This window comes from Gymnodraco acuticeps, unplaced genomic scaffold, assembly GCF_902827175.1.
Source record: "Gymnodraco acuticeps unplaced genomic scaffold, fGymAcu1.1, whole genome shotgun sequence".
NCBI lineage: Eukaryota > Metazoa > Chordata > Actinopteri > Perciformes > Bathydraconidae > Gymnodraco > Gymnodraco acuticeps.
In genome coordinates, this window is record NW_022991300.1 from 448354 (window position 1) to 466720 (window position 18367).

Genomic DNA, 18367 nt, shown 5'->3' on the forward strand with positions numbered 1-18367 from the left:
AGTGTTTCTCAAACTTTTTCATACCAAGTTCCACTTAACCAATAAAAAAACACTCGCGGACCACCTAACTCCACAAATATCAAAAAACACATCGTTTTTCTAGAACAGATTACAAATCGCCTGTAAATGGTACAAACAAGTGGCAACATGTGTGATGAAGGTGTTGTGCTGGGCTATATCATGCAATTGAAAGTGAAACTTAACCTCACTCCATTGCGGAGATATTCCCGCGAGAGTGCGGAAAACTTAAATGTATTTATTTATTTAAAATGTGAAATTGTACCAATATACTCGCGGACCACCAGGGGGCGCTCACGGACCACCAGTGGTCCGTGGACCACACTTTGAGAAGCACTGCCTGAGTCTAGAGCTTCATAGTAAGAGGGACGGGTTGTGCACGAATATGGCTTTTAATTGTGAGTCATTTTATTGGGATCACTGTTCATGTTTTGTGATATAACTCTTTCTGTTACTTGTTTTTAATGATGTTCCTTACTCTTTAGTCTTTGTATGTATCTTGTCTTGTTCCCTAAAGCACGTTGGGCTGCAGGAAAGGTGCTTATAAATACAGTTATTATTATTATTACGTTTCTGTCAAAGTTGGAAAAGTTTTGTTGACTTCACAGTAAATATGTATTTGGTGAGGTGTTGTACTTCTACTGCGATATACTATTTTGAATGTATGATTTAGTCATGATTGTTTAAAACCGCTGGGTAAATATATTGATATTTATTATTTACTATTTTAAATGAACTGTGTGCTTTAGAGCAAATTTCAGATTTCTCATCAAGTCATAATGCGCTTCTGTCTGAGATGTTTGATCTGCGTAGTTCTTGTACGCAGACTAAATTAACTTAGGTATCACTTTTATTTCCTACTGGCGCAACGTGGGTACTGCATGGTTCCCTCTATCAACTTGATTGGATGCTGTCGGGTCAAATTATGAGAATACTGTTAATGTTATAAATTCAGGAAATTAATTGATTCCCATTTATAATAACATACTTTCTTTAATTGTGGGCTTTTGTTCCCAACAGATGCACCATGTCCTCCCTTGTTTGATAAACACTAAATTGTGCAGCTGCTCTGAGACGTTTAACAGATGAGACACAGAGAGATTATTTGTACCGCAGAGTTTGTCCTGGAACTGCAGTCCGAACTGATGGATCAGATCAAAAGACTCGACCAGGAAGACGTGGTCCTCGAATGGAGGGGACGCCATCGCCCTGAGGGACGCCATATCGGCTCTGGCCACGCCCACAGCAAAGATCTCGATGCCTTTCTCTCTTGCCTCAATCGCCACTTCTGCCACTCGATCCTGAGGACGACCGTCCGTCACGATCACCACCACGTTGGGAACCTGAGGAGAGGGAACAGTCAAGCATCAGGGAGGCCAGCTCAGTGACATTTATAAACGATGCTTATTATTAGCAGCCCCCGACTTTAACTGTTCTTTTAGTCTTTATTTACCTACTTTTATATTGTTTTATGTTATAGGTGTTAAAGGGTTTTATCTTATTTTATTTATTTAACAGTTTCAATAGCAACATTTATTTGTATTTTATTTTTTTATGTTTTAATCGTGTAACCTTTATTAGAATTATGGCATTTTTGTTACTATTATCTTTTTATTTGTATTCATTCTTCATTATTTATTTTATTGTATTTTATTTGTATTATCATCCATTTCACCTCCTTGAGTCCGTTAACCTGATGAAGTGTTATATTTTGCTGCGTGTACCTTTTAAAGTTCTTAACAAATAATCTCAGGGGAATTTCTTGTTGTTTGTTTTTTGTGATGTGTCATTTTGTAAAGCGCTTTGAGCTGCATGTGTTGTATGAAAAGTGCTGTATAAATAAAGCTTTATTATGGGTGCAGGAATGAGCCCTTAAACCCAGAAACCACTTCCTGTCACAATCTGTCTGTGTTGTGTTTTGTCTTGTTTAGATCGGTCTTTGGTTTCCTGTCTGTGTGTGTTCGCTCCTACCTGTTTTTCTTGATTGTGTTCACCTGGTGCCCCTGTGTATTCTCCTCCCTCCTCACCTGTCTCTTGTTTCCTTGATTAGTCCTGTGTGTATTTAAGTTCTGTTTTTTCTGTCTGTCATTGTTGGTTCGTCGTTTGTCTGTGACTGTGTTCACCGGGGAGTGTTCTGATTGTCCGTGTGCCATATCCTTGAAATAAAGGTATTTTCTGTTTTTTCTGCATTTGGGTCCTGCCTGCTTCACTCACCGTAACACTTCCAGTTGCCTCGCCTGGAAGACCTGAGGGATCTGGATGGTTCATCATTTAGCAGGAGGTCAGAAATGTATTTTGGGCCTAAACCATTCAGTGCTTTATAAACCAGCAGCAGTATTTTGAAATCTATTGTTTGACACACAGGAAGCCAGTGTAAAGACTTCAGAACAGGAGTGATGTGATCCACTTTCTTAGTGTTAGTGAGGACTCGACTTAAACCCGGAAACCACTCCCAGTTGCCTCGCATGGAAGACAATGTTTATTTTAATGTGTTGTTAGAAATGTGTAAATACCTTCGGCCTGTCTCCCTCCTCCGCGACGAAAGCTGTGTCCATCACAAATTTGATGGCGAGACCGGTCATGGTGCCCTGAGCCAGAGGGATGATCTCGTTGATGCCCTTCACCATCGTATCCAGTTTAGCGTGAGCCTTCAGGGAGAACTCAGTGCGGACCTGGAGACAGAAAAGGAACGTTTACCATCCCTCGCCTGATGGCGCTTCTACATTGCCATGTTTTGTGTCATTGCTATTTCATTACTTAGCCTCGCCAGCTTTATCAACCTTTAAGATAATACTTTATTTATCCTGAAGGAAATTGTTTTCTAGAGTAAAATACAATAAACACAGCAGCACAATAATGCTCTTAATTAAAAGTCATGGTTTAAAATGCAGCTAGTGCTAAACCGAGAAGGATCACATGCATTAACCAGAAGTGGGGAAAAGGGCCAGGGGACATTAACTAAATACAACATGTCCGACAGTACCTGGCTGGAGTACTGCACCACCCCCACTCTGGTGGCGTTGAGTCCGATGTCCAGCGTGCTCAGGATGTCGATCATGAACTTCCTCATGGTCTCGAACTCGTGAGGCCGGACGCTGCGAGAGCTGTCGATCAGAAACACCAGATCCACCGGACCGGACTTACACTTCTGCTTCGGACCTGAGAGAGGGAGGAGGAAGGATCAACAAAAAAGCCTTCAAACAGATGGTAATTTCATGAAGTCGATCAACGTAGAGTAGAAGAGTGCCTTGGCTTTTTTTCAAATCAAACAAAATGAATATTTAACCAGAAGAAAAAAAGGTGTGGTGTTTATACTCTTTTTCAAGGTTTTTAAAATGTTCTATTCTCTCAATTGTGTTGTAATTGCATTTCAATGAAAAGGGAAATCAGTCACGTCGAAAAGTGTTATTTCCTGATAGAGGGCAGGACAGAGCAGAATATGCACAACGAAGGGGAAGAAGGGGTCACTCTAATGAGTTGAAAAAGGCTTCAAACAGATGGTGTTTCATGACGTCTGAAGACATCAATTCCTGTGCATTGAAAATAGAGCTGGGTTATTTGTTTTTGAGTTTTTGCTAGAAAACTAAATTAATGTTTAAACAGTTCAGAAAAATGTGTCGTATTTATACTCTTTTTACGTTTAAATAAAATGTTCTATTCTCTCGTTAAAACATTTTTAATTGTATTTAAATGTGATTTATTAAATGCATGAATCCTACTTTATTTTGCATGTATTGTTTGTATGTGCAGTAAAGCCCTTTAACTGCCTTGTTGCTGACATGTGCATTTATATAAAACTCTTACGCAGAACCACTGCTCGTGTGCAATCAACTCAATTACTTTACAATTTATTTTCAACGTGTTAAAATGGTCAGCTCCTTTGATACGTTATATAAATCAAGTCAGGTCACTCTGTAGCCTGGGGGCACTTTGATTACATCAACACCCGTTTTAAAATGCTGTACTTATTTGTATTTGCTTTTTTGTTTTGCTTTCTTTAAATAAAGTGTGCTTGCCTTTTTATTTAATATATGCGTCTTCTCTTTTCCCTTTTCATCTGCATCGGACCTCTGATTTTGTAAGGTGTTAAATTGTCCCGATATGGAGCCGTGTTTGGCTCTCAATGCGTTTATAAAGGGTATTGTGTTTGAATGCTCACTACGAAGAGCCTCTGTTCTCACAGCTCTGTGTGTGGTTTACAGTTGCAGCAGTTCAGGCATGACTTTCACATCATTTACCTCCTGAACTCACTCCTCTTCAGCCACATGTGTTAGTCTTTAGTGTGATCTGTAACACCATCTCTGCTCAGCGACACAGCAGTCATGGAGGAGGGATGAAGCAGGTCTGTGTATTTCTTTAAGAGTTTCAAACGTCCAGGATCTCTTCTTGTGAAAGCAGAGGAGGTGAAAGTAGACGAGTGGGATCTGTCTTCGGTTTCAAACAGACATGAGCAAACGGCGGGGTTTTAACATCTTATAAAAGTGTCCACCTCGTCGTCTGCTCACATAAATCAAGTCAACCCGGCTGCAGATGTTTCAACTGCATCCAAACGTATAAATCTGATACGTCCAAACGCATTAGGGCCTTAAAGTAAAGTCACGATGCACAGGAGGATTTCATTTGAACACTTTCCTGCTGCTGTTCTTGTAATTGTTCCCTCAGTGTGTTCACTGACCTGCTTTGGGTCGGGCGGCGACGAGGACGACGAGCGTCAGGAGGAGGAAGACGAGTCTCATCTTCATCCTGATGATAATGATCTCACAGCTGGATCTGGATCACACTGTGGAGACGAGACAAGATAAGATATGGAAATGGTTGTGCCAGAGTTACAGAAATACAATAAACACAGCAGCACAATAATAATAAAACGGTACACTAACAGTGCAGTAAATTCACTAACTACAGGAAACATAGACGGTCATATAAGTAATAATATTAACAGTATTTAGTGCAAAAAACGTAGTGGCAGATACGTAATTGCACGATATTTATAGAACATTATTAATAATAATGGTATTGCACAATATGCAGGAAAGATAACGGAGGAACAGAGGGAAATGCACAAGCGGTTATTTGTGGTAACCCCAATTGCGTCACAAACGGACACTGAAGTTCCACCGCTTAGAAAAGGTGATTCAACATCTGACGCACTTTCTGGGCGTTTGGTCAAAAAGGCCAGCAAAGCCAGGTCCAAGATTAAATCCTCTTCTAAATGTCACACATTTACACACAGTCAGTTAGTCTTTCACCCATCCAAGTGCGACGAGCAGTGGACAGAAACTACACAGCAACCAAGAGCAGAGCCTCAACGTTTACTAAAAACTGTTGATTTATTTTCAGCTGTATTGTTTTCGGGGTGCAGCAAAAAGGGTGCTCTAAGAGTCGCTAAAAGGCAGCCCCTCGTTGTGGTTTCACCAACAGATATGAGATCTAGTAGCTATATATAGCACGATAGGACGCACAAGAAAGCCTCTTGGAGGTTTATCGTAAAACCAACGGGTGCTCAATCATTTGGGATTTTATGTGCGTTTTTGTGGTATTTTTAGCACTTTCCACGGGCCATATTTGAACAATCTCCTACTGTTTTAATCTGATCGACTTTATTCATTATTTTTCACCTAGAATGACCCTAAAAAAGCGTCCTGAACGTTTGTGATGAGTGCAAAAGCATCAGTAAATGCCCCTCGTTGTGTTTGTGAGGTGATAATGATGTGCATGGCGGGTGTGTTGCAGATTCCAGTCCTGCCCCGTCGTAAAACCCTCGACTGCACACACCTGGAGAAGGTGCTCGATAATTCCTGCTAAACACACACACACACACACACACACACACACACACACACACACACACACACACACACACATAAACACACACACTAATCTGCCTGTGTGTCTGTCAGTATCCGCCTCCATAGCAGCAGCAGAGGAATAATGATAACGTCTGTTTACCTTCAGGGCACACAGTCAACTCAAACAGGCACAAATAGAGACACCTCTCTTCGTCAGGGCCGCTGAGAGGGTCCTTCAGGGGTTTATCTCTTTTTAAGTAAAAGCCAGAGTCTGAACAGATGTACACGAGCACAAAAGACCTCTGTTTGTTTCGTTGGCTTTCTTTTATCCAATATTTTTTATATCTGCTTCTGTGAACGGAGGCTCAGCCAAACACTCGGAGCACATTCTGTCTTCCACTTTTTGGAAAGAAGATAGAAAGAAGGCACCTTGTTTGATCTTAAATGCAAAATATGTGTCTGAAAAAGTTAGAAAAAACACTCACGCTTCTATTGGCTAGCACTCCAACACATTGTGCGTGATAGTCTAAGGGGCGGGACATCTCTAAGTGGTTGACCAATCGCAACAGAGCCGGCCAGCTAACCAATCAGAGCAGACTGGTCTCTGGTTTCAGACGGAGGGTGAAAAGAGGTGCTGCAGCACAGGCAGTATGAGAACAATAAAGAGCTTTTTGAAAGCTATATTTCCTCCTTCTTAGACTCTTGGACTTCAGACCCGGTGGATCTGGTGAACAATTTAAAAGTGCAAATGAAATATCATTTTTATGTTTCCTACTGTTTGTACCATGTCCTCTGGAATTAAGTGTCCTCCGTGGATCCTTATGTGTTTTTCTCATTCCCAAGAAAAAGGGTCCTGTTTATTTTGGTTATGTTGTAAGATATCCCATAAACTACTTCTTGAAGTGGGTTTATATGAGCTGCTTCTTCAGTCAGTGTAGATAAGGTATAAGCATGTATGTGGACGTATGTGGACACCGACATTAATCAATTTAAGAGCATTCTATGTACACATTTTCAGCTTCCTGTCAGACGGCCCTTTCTGTCGGGGAACTGAAGCCAACCCACTCGATTGACAAAACTAGTATTATGGCGTCACTCTGTGTCACTTAGTACATGTTATTGTGTAGGTTTGGTGTTTTAAAGGTTTAATTAAGAGTCACCAAAGTCACATAATAACACTAACATACACATACAGCATATAAAACAATGAAAATATTATGAATATAGCATCTATTTCAACTAATATTCAGTTTTTGTAGGTGTCTCAAACACATTTTCCAATCCAAAATACTCCTTTAATGTTGTAATAGTATCTGTGTACAAACTTTACATCAACATCACGGTCTCACCTTTCGCGATTCTTTCCTTTAGGTCGTAAACCATGTCTAAGATAAGTTACATTACATTACATGTCACTTGTTAGACGCTTTTATCCAAAGCGACTCACATACTCAATGCTGTGGACAATCCCCACAGGAGCACTTTGGGGTGAAGAGTCTCAGGGACACAACGACATGCTGACTGCAGTGGGGTTTGAACCCTGATCCGAACACCAACACACAACCACTGCATCACACGCCTCCTTATATACCACCATTAAAGGGACCGTGCTAAGCTCATATTATAAAACACAGGTCCTTTTAAAAGACATTTAAATCTGTAAAATTGTGGACAAACAAATGATTCTAACAAAAATATTTCTACTCTGATGTCAATAGTGCTTTTCCCACCGCAGCCTGACTGCGCACGTTCTTGTTTTTAAAGGTCGTCCTGTCTTTATGTAGCTGGAAACTTACAATAAAGCTGCTTTACACTTTGAACATGTTCTCCTCTGAGTCTCTGCTGCAACAAAACTAGACTGCAGGAAATCCAGCGGTTTATTTTTACTGCCTGCACTTGAAAAGACCTTTTAATAAAAAAGCCACTGTTTCATTTGTCGCTGTAATCTCACTTTCATGCCAACGTCAACAAATCCTTTTCAACAAGCAGCTCTATGAAATACTCTCCTACTGTATGTGGCGTCAAACGGCTCCACAATGTGCGCTTATATTCTGGGATTTCCCATAAAAAGCACATTTTCTTCCAGATTTCACATCACATCATACTTATCCTTTAAGTGCATGCGGTATACACAACACTATTTGTTTTCTAAATGAAGTGTATTCCCAGTGGTGGCGCAGAGAGCAGACGCGGTTTAATTTGGTTAAAGTGTTAATTAAAGGAAATTGGATTTCCACTTCTATTTTTAACAGCTGTGTTAGAAAAACAGTGAGTTCAATGTTTAACAAGAAAGCTGAATGATGCTCTCTCTGTGTGTGTGTGTGTGTGTGTGTGTGTGTGTGTGTGTGTGTGTGTGTGTGTGTGTGTGTGTGTGTGTGTGTGTGTGTGTGTGTGTGTGTGTGTGTGTGTGTGTGTGTGTGTGTGTGTGGTGTGTGTGTGTGTGTGTGTGTGTGTGTGTTGTTCGGTGAGTGGTCGGAGAGAGAGACAGGAAAGGGGTGAAGGTGGGGGGATCGCCTACAGAAAGTTATACTAAGGAGTCTTTGTCTTGCACACACACACACACACACACACACACACACACACACACACACACACACACACACTAACATAAAACGTTCTCTTTTTTACAAAGCATCTTTTTAGACACCGTTTACAAGACGTTCTAGTTTGTGAAGGTAATACACTTTTTCAAGTTGATTACTTGGTAAACGATTCTAACATTAAAGGTAATTATTTGACATTTTCACATTAAAGTGATTAAAAAGTACTACACCTATGGTATATATTGTGTAGAGTTGTGTAGTTTCAGAGGAATTAGTAGTTTTCCCTCTGGTATCGGTAACTGCTATCTTTATCCACGTCTCTGCAATGGCGTCATATTCCTTTTGATTGATTGATTGATTGATTGAAAAGTGTATTAACAGCTTGTATATTGGGTAGAGTACAGTACAGCTCAAAACATACAATTGTTAAGGGGATGCAGACCAGAGAAAGACTTTCGTCTTGTTTACATCAGGGTCCCCCATTTCCAATTCATCATATCATTTAAGACATATAAGACATATAAGACATACAGATGGCTTATTTACAATTTACATACAGGTGGTTTTTTACATACAGATTGCTTATTTACAATTTTCATTTTAGATTTCGTTCTAATACATCCTAACCGGACATTTAAGACATACCAAGTCTACAGATATACAGTTAGTAACAGAGTCTAAAATGCGAGTATATGCATAGATGGGGGGGGGGAAGCTGTCCATTGAACGACAGGTTGAGATTTGTACCATTACCGGGGCCAGTTTTGCAATGCTCTCCCCCGAAGGTGCTCTTTAAGAGAGGTTTTGAAGGTAAGTATAGTTTTACTTTCCTTTACAGTTGTGGGAAGAGCGTTCCACCTTGATGTGGCATAATTGCGAAACGTGTATTCCCCCTTTTTTGTGCCAAATCTGGGTTTCACATGATTTGTGGAGCTCCCTCTGGTGTTATGATCATGGTATTCCTTGACCTTTGGGAAGAATTTTGACATGTACATGGGTACCATAGAGGTGTAGTGGATCTTGTAGACCAGGCCCATTGCAAGTAGCTGTACTCTGTCGTCTTTAAGCATGAGTCAGTGCCAAAAGCGGTCAACATTTTTCTTTTCATCCAGTTTTAAGCCATATTAGAACATACATGTATATCTTGGTGCTTTAAACTCTCTATTTTAAACTGGCTTAGGATTTTAGTCATTAGACATCTGGATCTGAAGTTATCAGAGAAACAAGCTGAGCTAACGTTAGCATTTAGCTAGCTCTGTCGACTGGGGAAACATTGATTTTTTTATGTGAAACTGATATTTTCAGTGTTTTTACATGTTCTTAATCAGCAGGCCTGTTTGTTTTGGAGAGGAGGTGACTACTGAGGATAGTGTGGCTCCTTGTAATCACCCCCTTGAATTTCTGGATCTTACGTTATCAGAGAAACAAGCTGAGCTAACATTAGCCTATTTTCAGTATTTTCACAGGTTATTAATCAGCATGCCTGTTTGTTTTGGAGAGGCTATGACTGTTGAGGATAATTCGTCCACCAGTCAAATCTTTATAAACATCAGTGTTAAGTAAACGAAGAAAGAAGCTGAGCTAACGTTAGCGGCAGCCGAATAGCGTGCAGGCTAACTATGTGTCAAGGGTTGAACTCAGAGGCATGAACTCAAATGCACAACTCAAGCTCAGATGGTTTCAAATAATAACGTACTTTACTGGAATTTCCACAGTAACAAAACTAAGAACATAAAATCACTCTTTCGAGGAGAAACTAAATACTTCCACAAGGAACTTAAAACAAAACAACAAACATGGATCAGGCTTAAATGTACGCTAGTATGTCGAGTCATGAAAGAAGACGAACTGGCACAGGACAGGTGGAGACTAAGACAATTCTTTCACACACAGTGACGTCACGAGCTACCCACAATGCAACGCGCGCCATATATATATAGAAATACGCCATTTTCCTGGAGGTGCTAATATCCTGGAGGTGCTAATATAAACAGCTAGCTAATGTAGCCAAGCAGAGCGCACTAGGTTTTTTTTCTGAATTAACGACCGAAGAAATCGCTGCATGTCTTGGGATTACATCTCTGGACTTGAGGGGTGTGCTCTAGGTCGTTACCAGCGTAAACTAGAGCTGTGTGGGTTGTCGGATTGCCCTTACAGACTGCCTGCAGATGTATGGAAAAACGACTCTCGAAAGTGGCCTTCGGTCGATTTTGGCAGCATCTACGTCTATCTTCTAGAAACACCAGGTGAATATCCACTTGTCACAATAATATTATCATGCCATTGCATATATGTGGTATTTTAGAGTTGACTAGATATTGATTAAGGCAATAGACTATGATATTCTGCTTGCACCTCGCGTGAAATGGTGGATACCGGAAGTACGGTGTCGCCCTCGGCCCAAAACCCGTATGTGTGTGTGAAAGACATTCTTTCACACACACATACACACAAGGTAAGGGGCACAGGTGGAAACAATCAGGGCGGGGTGAACAATCACAAACGCAGGAGACACATAGGGGCGGGGAGCACAGCGACCTGAAACGAGAGGGAGAATTACTTTTCAAAATAAAACAGGGAAGGCACAAGACAAAGGGACATGACAAAAGCTGACTTAAAGAATACACTTTTACAATGACTTTTCGAGACATGACACTATGATTGTTAACGCCTAATTGTTTGGGCTTTTTATATAACACTGTGTATCCCTTCCAAAAAAGGGTTTAAAATTGTATCTCTAGCACAATAACAGGAAGGAGAGTGGAATATAACTGAGAATAATGAAACTCCTCATGCATTTAATGAACTTCTAGCTACTAAAACAAGCGTCATCATGTGACCGAACAGTAGCAAACATCCGGACTTCCTGCTGCTGCCCCCTGTGGAGCGAAGGAGTTGATGCATCCTGCAGACTTCCTGTTCGTCGGCCTCTAAAGACCTTCAGCCTGCAGAACACATTCTGAGAGGAGGTTACACTGCATTAACCTGAGATACACTCCAGACTCAAGCGAGCTATAGCTACATTATGTCAGAGGGAAACAGTGGTAGAAAGAAACTCACCACATTCATTCAAGAACTGCAATTAAGTACAATTTTTAGGTATTTTAAGTACGTATTTTATTTCTTCAATCCTTTGACTAAAGTACGTCTTAAAAAAAAAACACAAAATAAATTACCGTTTCTGATTATTAATAGAATATGTTTAATTAGAGATTTAATTACCAAGCAGGATATGTCTTTATTTGATCAGCTGCAACATTAAAAGTATTAAGACAGTAATACATTAATAACAAATAAAAATACTTAAAAATAAATAATACAAGTTAATCAAATAAAATAAAACTATTAAAATATAAATACAATTATAATAAAAAACAGTGATGTCAAATGTAATACAATAAGAATTTCAGATGTGCCACCTCTTAATTATTTCTTTAAAAAGCTGTAAAACCTTGATGTTATTGCTAAACGAGACCAGCCGTCTCTTGGCATTAAGATTGTGAGACTTCTAGTTATATTAAAAGCACAAATTAAATAGAACCCTCAGCAGTTTTGAAACTACAGACTCAATTCACAAATGTTGGTCTCTTCCAAGTCTCTCCATTGCTAAGTTTCAATGCTGTGACTTCACTCTTTTCCTCTGGAGTCTCTCATCATCTTAAACACAACACATCTCTCTCTCACAGATTCAAGGTCCAGTTGTTCCTGCATTGATGAGGACTATCTTTGGATGAATCCCCAGCACTGTTGTTGTTTTTCTCCCTGCTGCCTGATGGGAAACGCAGGCTTCTTGTTGAGTGTTGTGATGTTTCTAACAGCTGAATGTTTGACAGACACTAGAGGACACGTGAGGCGGAAAGATGGCGATGTCTGAATGTAAATATGGGCTTCAGTTTCTCTGAGGTACAAACATATCAACCTTTGAAGTAAAGGGATAAGGTATATTTCATAAATGGAGGTGTTTAATGTTTGAAAATCATCATGAATTGCTTTTATTTTCATGTTGAAGGAACAGTGCAAAGTGGTTGCAAAGACTGATTGCTTTATTTTCCCGAGTGTGGCGGCTCTGATTCGACTCAGCACATAATAATCTACAGTTTTTTTGTAAATGTAAATTAATGAATCATACAGTCTATTAAAAATATTCACTTCAATGTGATATAACAACAATTCGTCATATTCAAGAGGCTAAAAACAGCATTAAATGTACTGCATTAGCTGACTTCATGTTTACATGTCAATCCATATAGAGACACTGAAGTCATTTACAACATTATAAGAAGGCAGGTGATTATTATTCCAGAGCGATTTGGGTGTTACGAGATGCATAAATTATATGTATAATAGAATACAGCAGCAGGGAAACAAAATAAATGCATTGCATGTTTGACTGATTAAAAAACTAAATGCTTCTGAAAAGCAGCACGTGTCTGCAGTGTGTCTCAAAGAGAGAAAAGGTGTGTGTGAGAAACCAACAGGTGACTATCTGCTTGTACACACAGACTGAGAGATACAGTAAGTCACACACACACACACACACACACACACACACACACACACACACACACACACACACACACACACACACACACACACACACACCACACACACACACACCTCAGATAACGGATCCAGGATGGAGGGCAAACATGAACACACGTTAACACACACAGATGTTTTCCACCAAAGCCTCTGGTACAGTAGCTGGACTGATGCTGAGGTGCTTAGTTAGTGTTTAAGTTGATTTAACGTTAGCTAATGTTTCCTGCTGAGGACACTTTAAAATCTCATCTGGATGGACAGAAACTGAAGCTGCAGCAGAAAGAAAAGACAACAAGAGGAACTTAACGTGATTTCAGGTCAGCTCCAACTCCCGGATGCATTATGTGTGTTATTGTTATTGTCAGCCTTAAGTTCTCACAGTCTGTTTTTTAAGACATTTAAAGCCCTGATGCATCATTTTCAGTCTGATTTGTTTAGTTTATCTCCACTTTTCAACGGACCATCAAGCTGCATTTAATCCCAACCTGACGTCAGGTCCACAGCTGCAGGAATAAGATGACACAGCTCTCTGAAGACACTGAAGTCTTTGTTTTATTCCTCTACAACAACACCTGCCAATTGTGCATTTGTTTATCACCGTCAGATACAAAGAGATGTGTCCCAGTTAACATGCCGATCTCTGCTGTGAAATATTTACACTTTGCAGTTTGTACTACTGTTATTATTACCTGCTTCTTTACTGTATACGTTCTGTTATCTCCCCTTACTTCCTTTTATCTGCACTTATTTGTATTTTATCGACATGTTCTTGACTCTTAATCTACTATGCTTATATCTGCACTGTGCCCTTTGCTGTAACACTGCCCAGTTCCCTGCTGTGCTGCAAATAAAGGATTGAATGAGTGAAGATGGACCTGAGGAACGCCTCCTCTTAATGTCAGCAGAAACCAACATGGAGGAGTTGGACATCGAAGAGAGGAAAGGTGAGTGAGAGATGATTGTTAGCAGCTTGACCAACGGTTCGGACAAATGTGAGTTCTTTACCTGATGATGGCACTAAATCCTAGTTATTACCATCATGGATGTTCAAACCAAGTTTCATGAAAATCCATCCAATATGTGTTGAGGTATTTCCGTCTGGAGGAAGAGATGGACCAACATTACCGTCCATTAAAACACAGGGTCAAACAAACACAGCAAGATAACAACCAGACAAACTAAACCGCTGAGTTGCGTTCTTTTTAAACAACTAAAATGCCTCGGTTTGACAAACTGTATAGTAGAGCTTCATAACAACAACTATGATGATTACGTAATGGTTTCAGTCATATTTCCATGTGGGAACAGTGAAACAATAACCATGTTCTTTGACTCCAGCGTCTTAAATGAGAGGATTTCCTGCTTTACGTTGTCACATATCTTTGTAAAATAAATATTTTGGGGGTATTTTGACTTTTGCTCCCACAAAACAAGATATTTTAAAGGCACACGTTTCGTTGTGTAAAGTTGTGATTGACAATTATTGATGTAAATAGACTAAACTATAATTGATTGTTTAAAAAATGTCTCGGCAGATTAATCGTTTGTGAGTTATGAGTAAAATGATCCGTTGATTTTTCCCTATAGAATACGTTCTAAAGGTGCTTCAGTGTAGAAATAGACAGTGTAATAATATATGTTGTTCTCCTTTTTGCAATCTATCAATCAATCAGCCTGTGACCCCTGATCACCGTCCTCAGACCCCCACAGGGTCCTGACCCACAGGTTGAGAAACGGTGGCAGATTGCCTCAGGAGATACTAAACAAATGATTTACAGGTATTGAGAATATTAAGATTATTTATAGAGACAGATAGGTAAATGAGTGGAGGGACGGACAGGTAAATGAGTGGAGGGACAGACAGGTAAATGAGTGGAGGGACAGACAGGTAAATGAGTGGAGGGACGGACAGGTAAATGAGTGGAGGGACAGACAGGTAAATGAGTGGAGGGACGGACAGGTAAATGAGTGGAGGGACGGACAGGTAAATGAGTGGAGGGACAGACAGGTAAATGAGTGGAGGGACGGACAGGTAAATGAGTGTAGGGACAGATAGGTAAATGAGTGGAGGGACGGACAGGTAAATGAGTGGAGGGACGGACAGGTAAATGAGTGGAGGGACGGACAGGTAAATGAGTGGAGGGACGGACAGGTAAATGAGTGGAGGGACGGACAGGTAAATGAGTGGAGGGGACGGACAGGTAAATGAGTGGAGGGACGGACAGGTAAATGAGTGGAGGGACGGACAGGGTAAATGAGTGGAGGGACGGACAGGTAAATGAGTGGAGGGACGGACAGGTAAATGAGTGGAGGGACGGACAGGTAAATGAGTGGAGGGACGGACAGGTAAATGAGTGGAGGGACGGACAGGTAAATGAGTGGAGGGACGGACAGGTAAATGAGTGGAGGGACGGACAGGTAAATCAGTGGAGTGTACGGACAGGAAGAGTGGGAGGGACGGACAGGTAAATCAGTGGAGGGACGGACAGGTAAATGAGTGGAGGGACGGACAGGTAAATGAGTGGAGGGACAGACAGGTAAATTAGTGGAGGGACGGACAGGTAAATGAGTGGAGGGACGGACAGGTAAATGAGTGGAGGGACGGACAGGGTAAATGAGTGGAGGGACAGACAGTAAATGAGTGGAGGGACGGACAGGTAAATGAGTGGAGGGACAGACAGGTAAATGAGTGGAGGGACGGACAGGTAAATCAGTGGAGGGACGGACAGGTAAATGAGTGGAGGGACAGACAGGTAAATCAGTGGAGGGACGGACAGGTAAATGAGTGGAGGGACGGACAGGTAAATGAGTGGAGGGGACGGACAGGTAAATGAGTGGAGGGACGGACAGGTAGATCAGTGGAGGGACGGACAGGTAAATGAGTGGAGGGACAGACAGGTAAATGAGTGGAGGGACGGACAGGTAAATGAGTGGAGGGACGGACAGGTAAATCAGTGGAGGGACGGACAGGTAAATGAGTGGAGGGACGGACAGGTAAATGAGTGGAGGGACGGACAGGTAAATGAGTGGAGGGACAGACAGGTAAATCAGTGGAGGGACGGACAGGTAAATGAGTGGAGGGACGGACAGGTAAATGAGTGGAGGGACAGACAGGTAAATGAGTGGAGGGACAGACAGGTAAATGAGTGGAGGGACGGACAGGTAAATGAGTGGAGGGACAGACAGGTAAATCAGTGGAGGGACGGAGAGGTAAATGAGTGGAGGGACGGACAGGTAAATGAGTGGAGGGACGGACAGGTAAATGAGTGGAGGGACGGACAGGTAAATGAGTGGAGGGACGGACAGGTAAATGAGTGGAGGGACGGACAGGTAAATGAGTGGAGGGACGGACAGGTAAATGAGTGGAGGGACAGGACAGGTAAATGAGTGGAGGGACGGACAGGTAATGAGTGGAGGGACGGACAGGTAAATGAGTGGAGGGACGGACAGGTAAATGAGTGGAGGGACGGACAGGTAAATGAGTGGAGGGACGGACAGGTAAATGAGTTGGAGGGACGGACAGGTAAATTGACGTGGAAGGGACGGAACAGGTAAATCAGTGGAGGGACGGACAGGTAAATGAGTGGAGGGACGGACAGGTAAATCAGTGGAGGGACGGACAGGTAAATGAGTGGAGGGACGGACAGGTAAATGAGTGGAGGGACGGACAGGTAAATGAGTGGAGGGACAGACAGGTAAATGAGTGGAGGGACGGACAGGTAAATGAGTGGAGGGACAGACAGGTAAATGAGTGGAGGGACGGACAGGTTAAATGAGTGGGAGGGACAGGACAGGTACATGAGTGGAGGGACCGGGAAGGTACATGAGTTGAGGGAAGGTAAAATGAGTGGAGGGACGGGACCAGGGTAAATGAGTGGAGGGTAGACAGGAACAGGTAAATGAGTGGAGGAGGGACAGACAGGTAAATGAGTGGAGGGACAGACAGGTAAATGAGTGGAGGGGACAGGACAGGTAAATGAGTGGAGGGACGGGACAGGTAATGAGTGAGGGACAGACAGGTAAATGAGTAGAGGGACAGACAGGTAAATGAGTGGAGGGACGGACAGGTAAATGAGTGGAGGGACGGACAGGTAAATGAGTGAGGGACAGACAGGTAAAATGAGTGGAGGGACGGACAGGTAAATGAGTGGAGGGGACGGACAGGTAAATGAGTGGAGGGACGGACAGGTAAATGAGTGGAGGACAGACAGGTAAATCAGTGGAGGGACGGACAGGTAAATGAGTGGAGGGACAGACAGGTAAATGAGTGGAGGGACGGACAGGTAAATGAGTGGAGGGACGGACAGGTAAATGAGTGGAGGGACGGACAGGTAAATGAGTGGGAGGACAGACAGTAAATGAGTGGGAGGGACGACAGGTAAATGAGTGGAGGGACGACGGTAAATGAGTGGAGGGACAGACAGGTAAATGAGTGGAGGGACGGACAGGTAATGAGTGAGGGACGGCCAAATGAGTGGAGGGACGGACAGGTAAATGAGTGGAGGGACGGACAGGTAAATGAGTGGAGGGACGGACAGGTAAATGAGTGGAGGGACGGACAGGTAAATGAGTGGAGGGACGGACAGGTAAATGAGTGGAGGGACGGACAGGTAAATGAGTGGAGGGACAGACAGGTAAATGAGTGGAGGGACGGACAGGTAAATGAGTGGAGGGACGGACAGGTAAAATGAGTGGAGGGACGGACAGGTAAATGAGTGGACTGGAACAGTAATGAGTGGAGTACATACGGTAGGGAGGGACGGACAGGTAAATGAGTGGAGGGACGGACAGGTAAATTAGTGGAGGGACGGACAGGTAAATGTCTCTCTGTTTGATTGACAGCTGGATTCGCACTGAGACATAAACACTTAGTCTCTGGTTCAGACTGTAGCAGATAGACAGGTGGAGACCATAGAGGTTTCTCAATACTCAAATTTCCCCTCCTCGACTCCTCGACTCCTCGGTCCTCCGGTAGTGACCCGGAAATGAATTTCAGCGCGCCATGTTGAAGGACATCTCATTTCTCTAAATGCACTTCGAGGACCGAGGATCGAGCATCGAGGAGGCTCTCTGGAGGAGCTCTAACCGAGGAGACACTGATGGTTCCTCCGCGGATGCATTTCCGGGAATGGTGGAGGCGTGACGCACGGCCGAACTTATCTCAGCCAATGACAGCTCTGCATGCATCCTCTGGATATTATATTAGTAACTGCTTTCATCGCAACGCAATGTTTACAGTGAGAACAGCTGTGAGGTCCGTGCAGAAAGCAGTGTGTAAAATATATCACTCAGAATAACAGGCCTACATTACTCTCTGTGTGTGTTTGCTGTAGTTTAGTAGATATCTACAAACAAAGAGTCGATATCTTTCTAAGACCATTTAGTGCTTCACATAATAAAATACACAACGGCTGTAGCCTGATTATGCTTTAAGGAGCAGTAGGGTGTGGGTTGGTAGGTTACAGTGTGTAGGTG

The 18367-nt window shown here is 42.2% G+C and overlaps 2 protein-coding genes across 13 annotated transcripts in view; one reads left to right on the plus strand and one right to left on the minus strand.

Moving 5' to 3' along the window:
• matn4 (matrilin 4) overlaps positions 1-18367 on the minus strand; it is a 47309-nt gene that overhangs the window by 23722 nt on the left and 5220 nt on the right. For 9 of the 12 annotated variants that reach the window (XM_034240210.1, XM_034240208.1, XM_034240212.1 and 6 more), the window contains exons 2-5: positions 4694-4798; positions 3002-3177; positions 2532-2690; positions 1130-1361 (exon numbers count right to left, since the gene is read on the minus strand). In XM_034240210.1, the coding sequence (XP_034096101.1) occupies positions 1130-1361; positions 2532-2690; positions 3002-3177; positions 4694-4760 (634 nt within the window). In that variant the 5' untranslated portion in view covers positions 4761-4798. Of the gene's footprint in view, positions 1-1129; positions 1362-2531; positions 2691-3001; positions 3178-4693; positions 4799-5967; positions 5991-6292; positions 6315-8580; positions 8606-18367 lie in introns of those variants that run through there. The other 3 variants (XM_034240201.1, XM_034240203.1, XM_034240202.1) reach the window with 3 other exon arrangements.
• Positions 13752-18367, plus strand: part of rbpjl (recombination signal binding protein for immunoglobulin kappa J region-like) — a 31948-nt gene continuing 27332 nt past the window's right edge. Inside the window, exon 1 of the mRNA XM_034240194.1 lies at positions 13752-13836. Within this exon, the coding sequence (XP_034096085.1) occupies positions 13752-13836 (85 nt within the window). The remainder of the gene's footprint in view (positions 13837-18367) is intronic.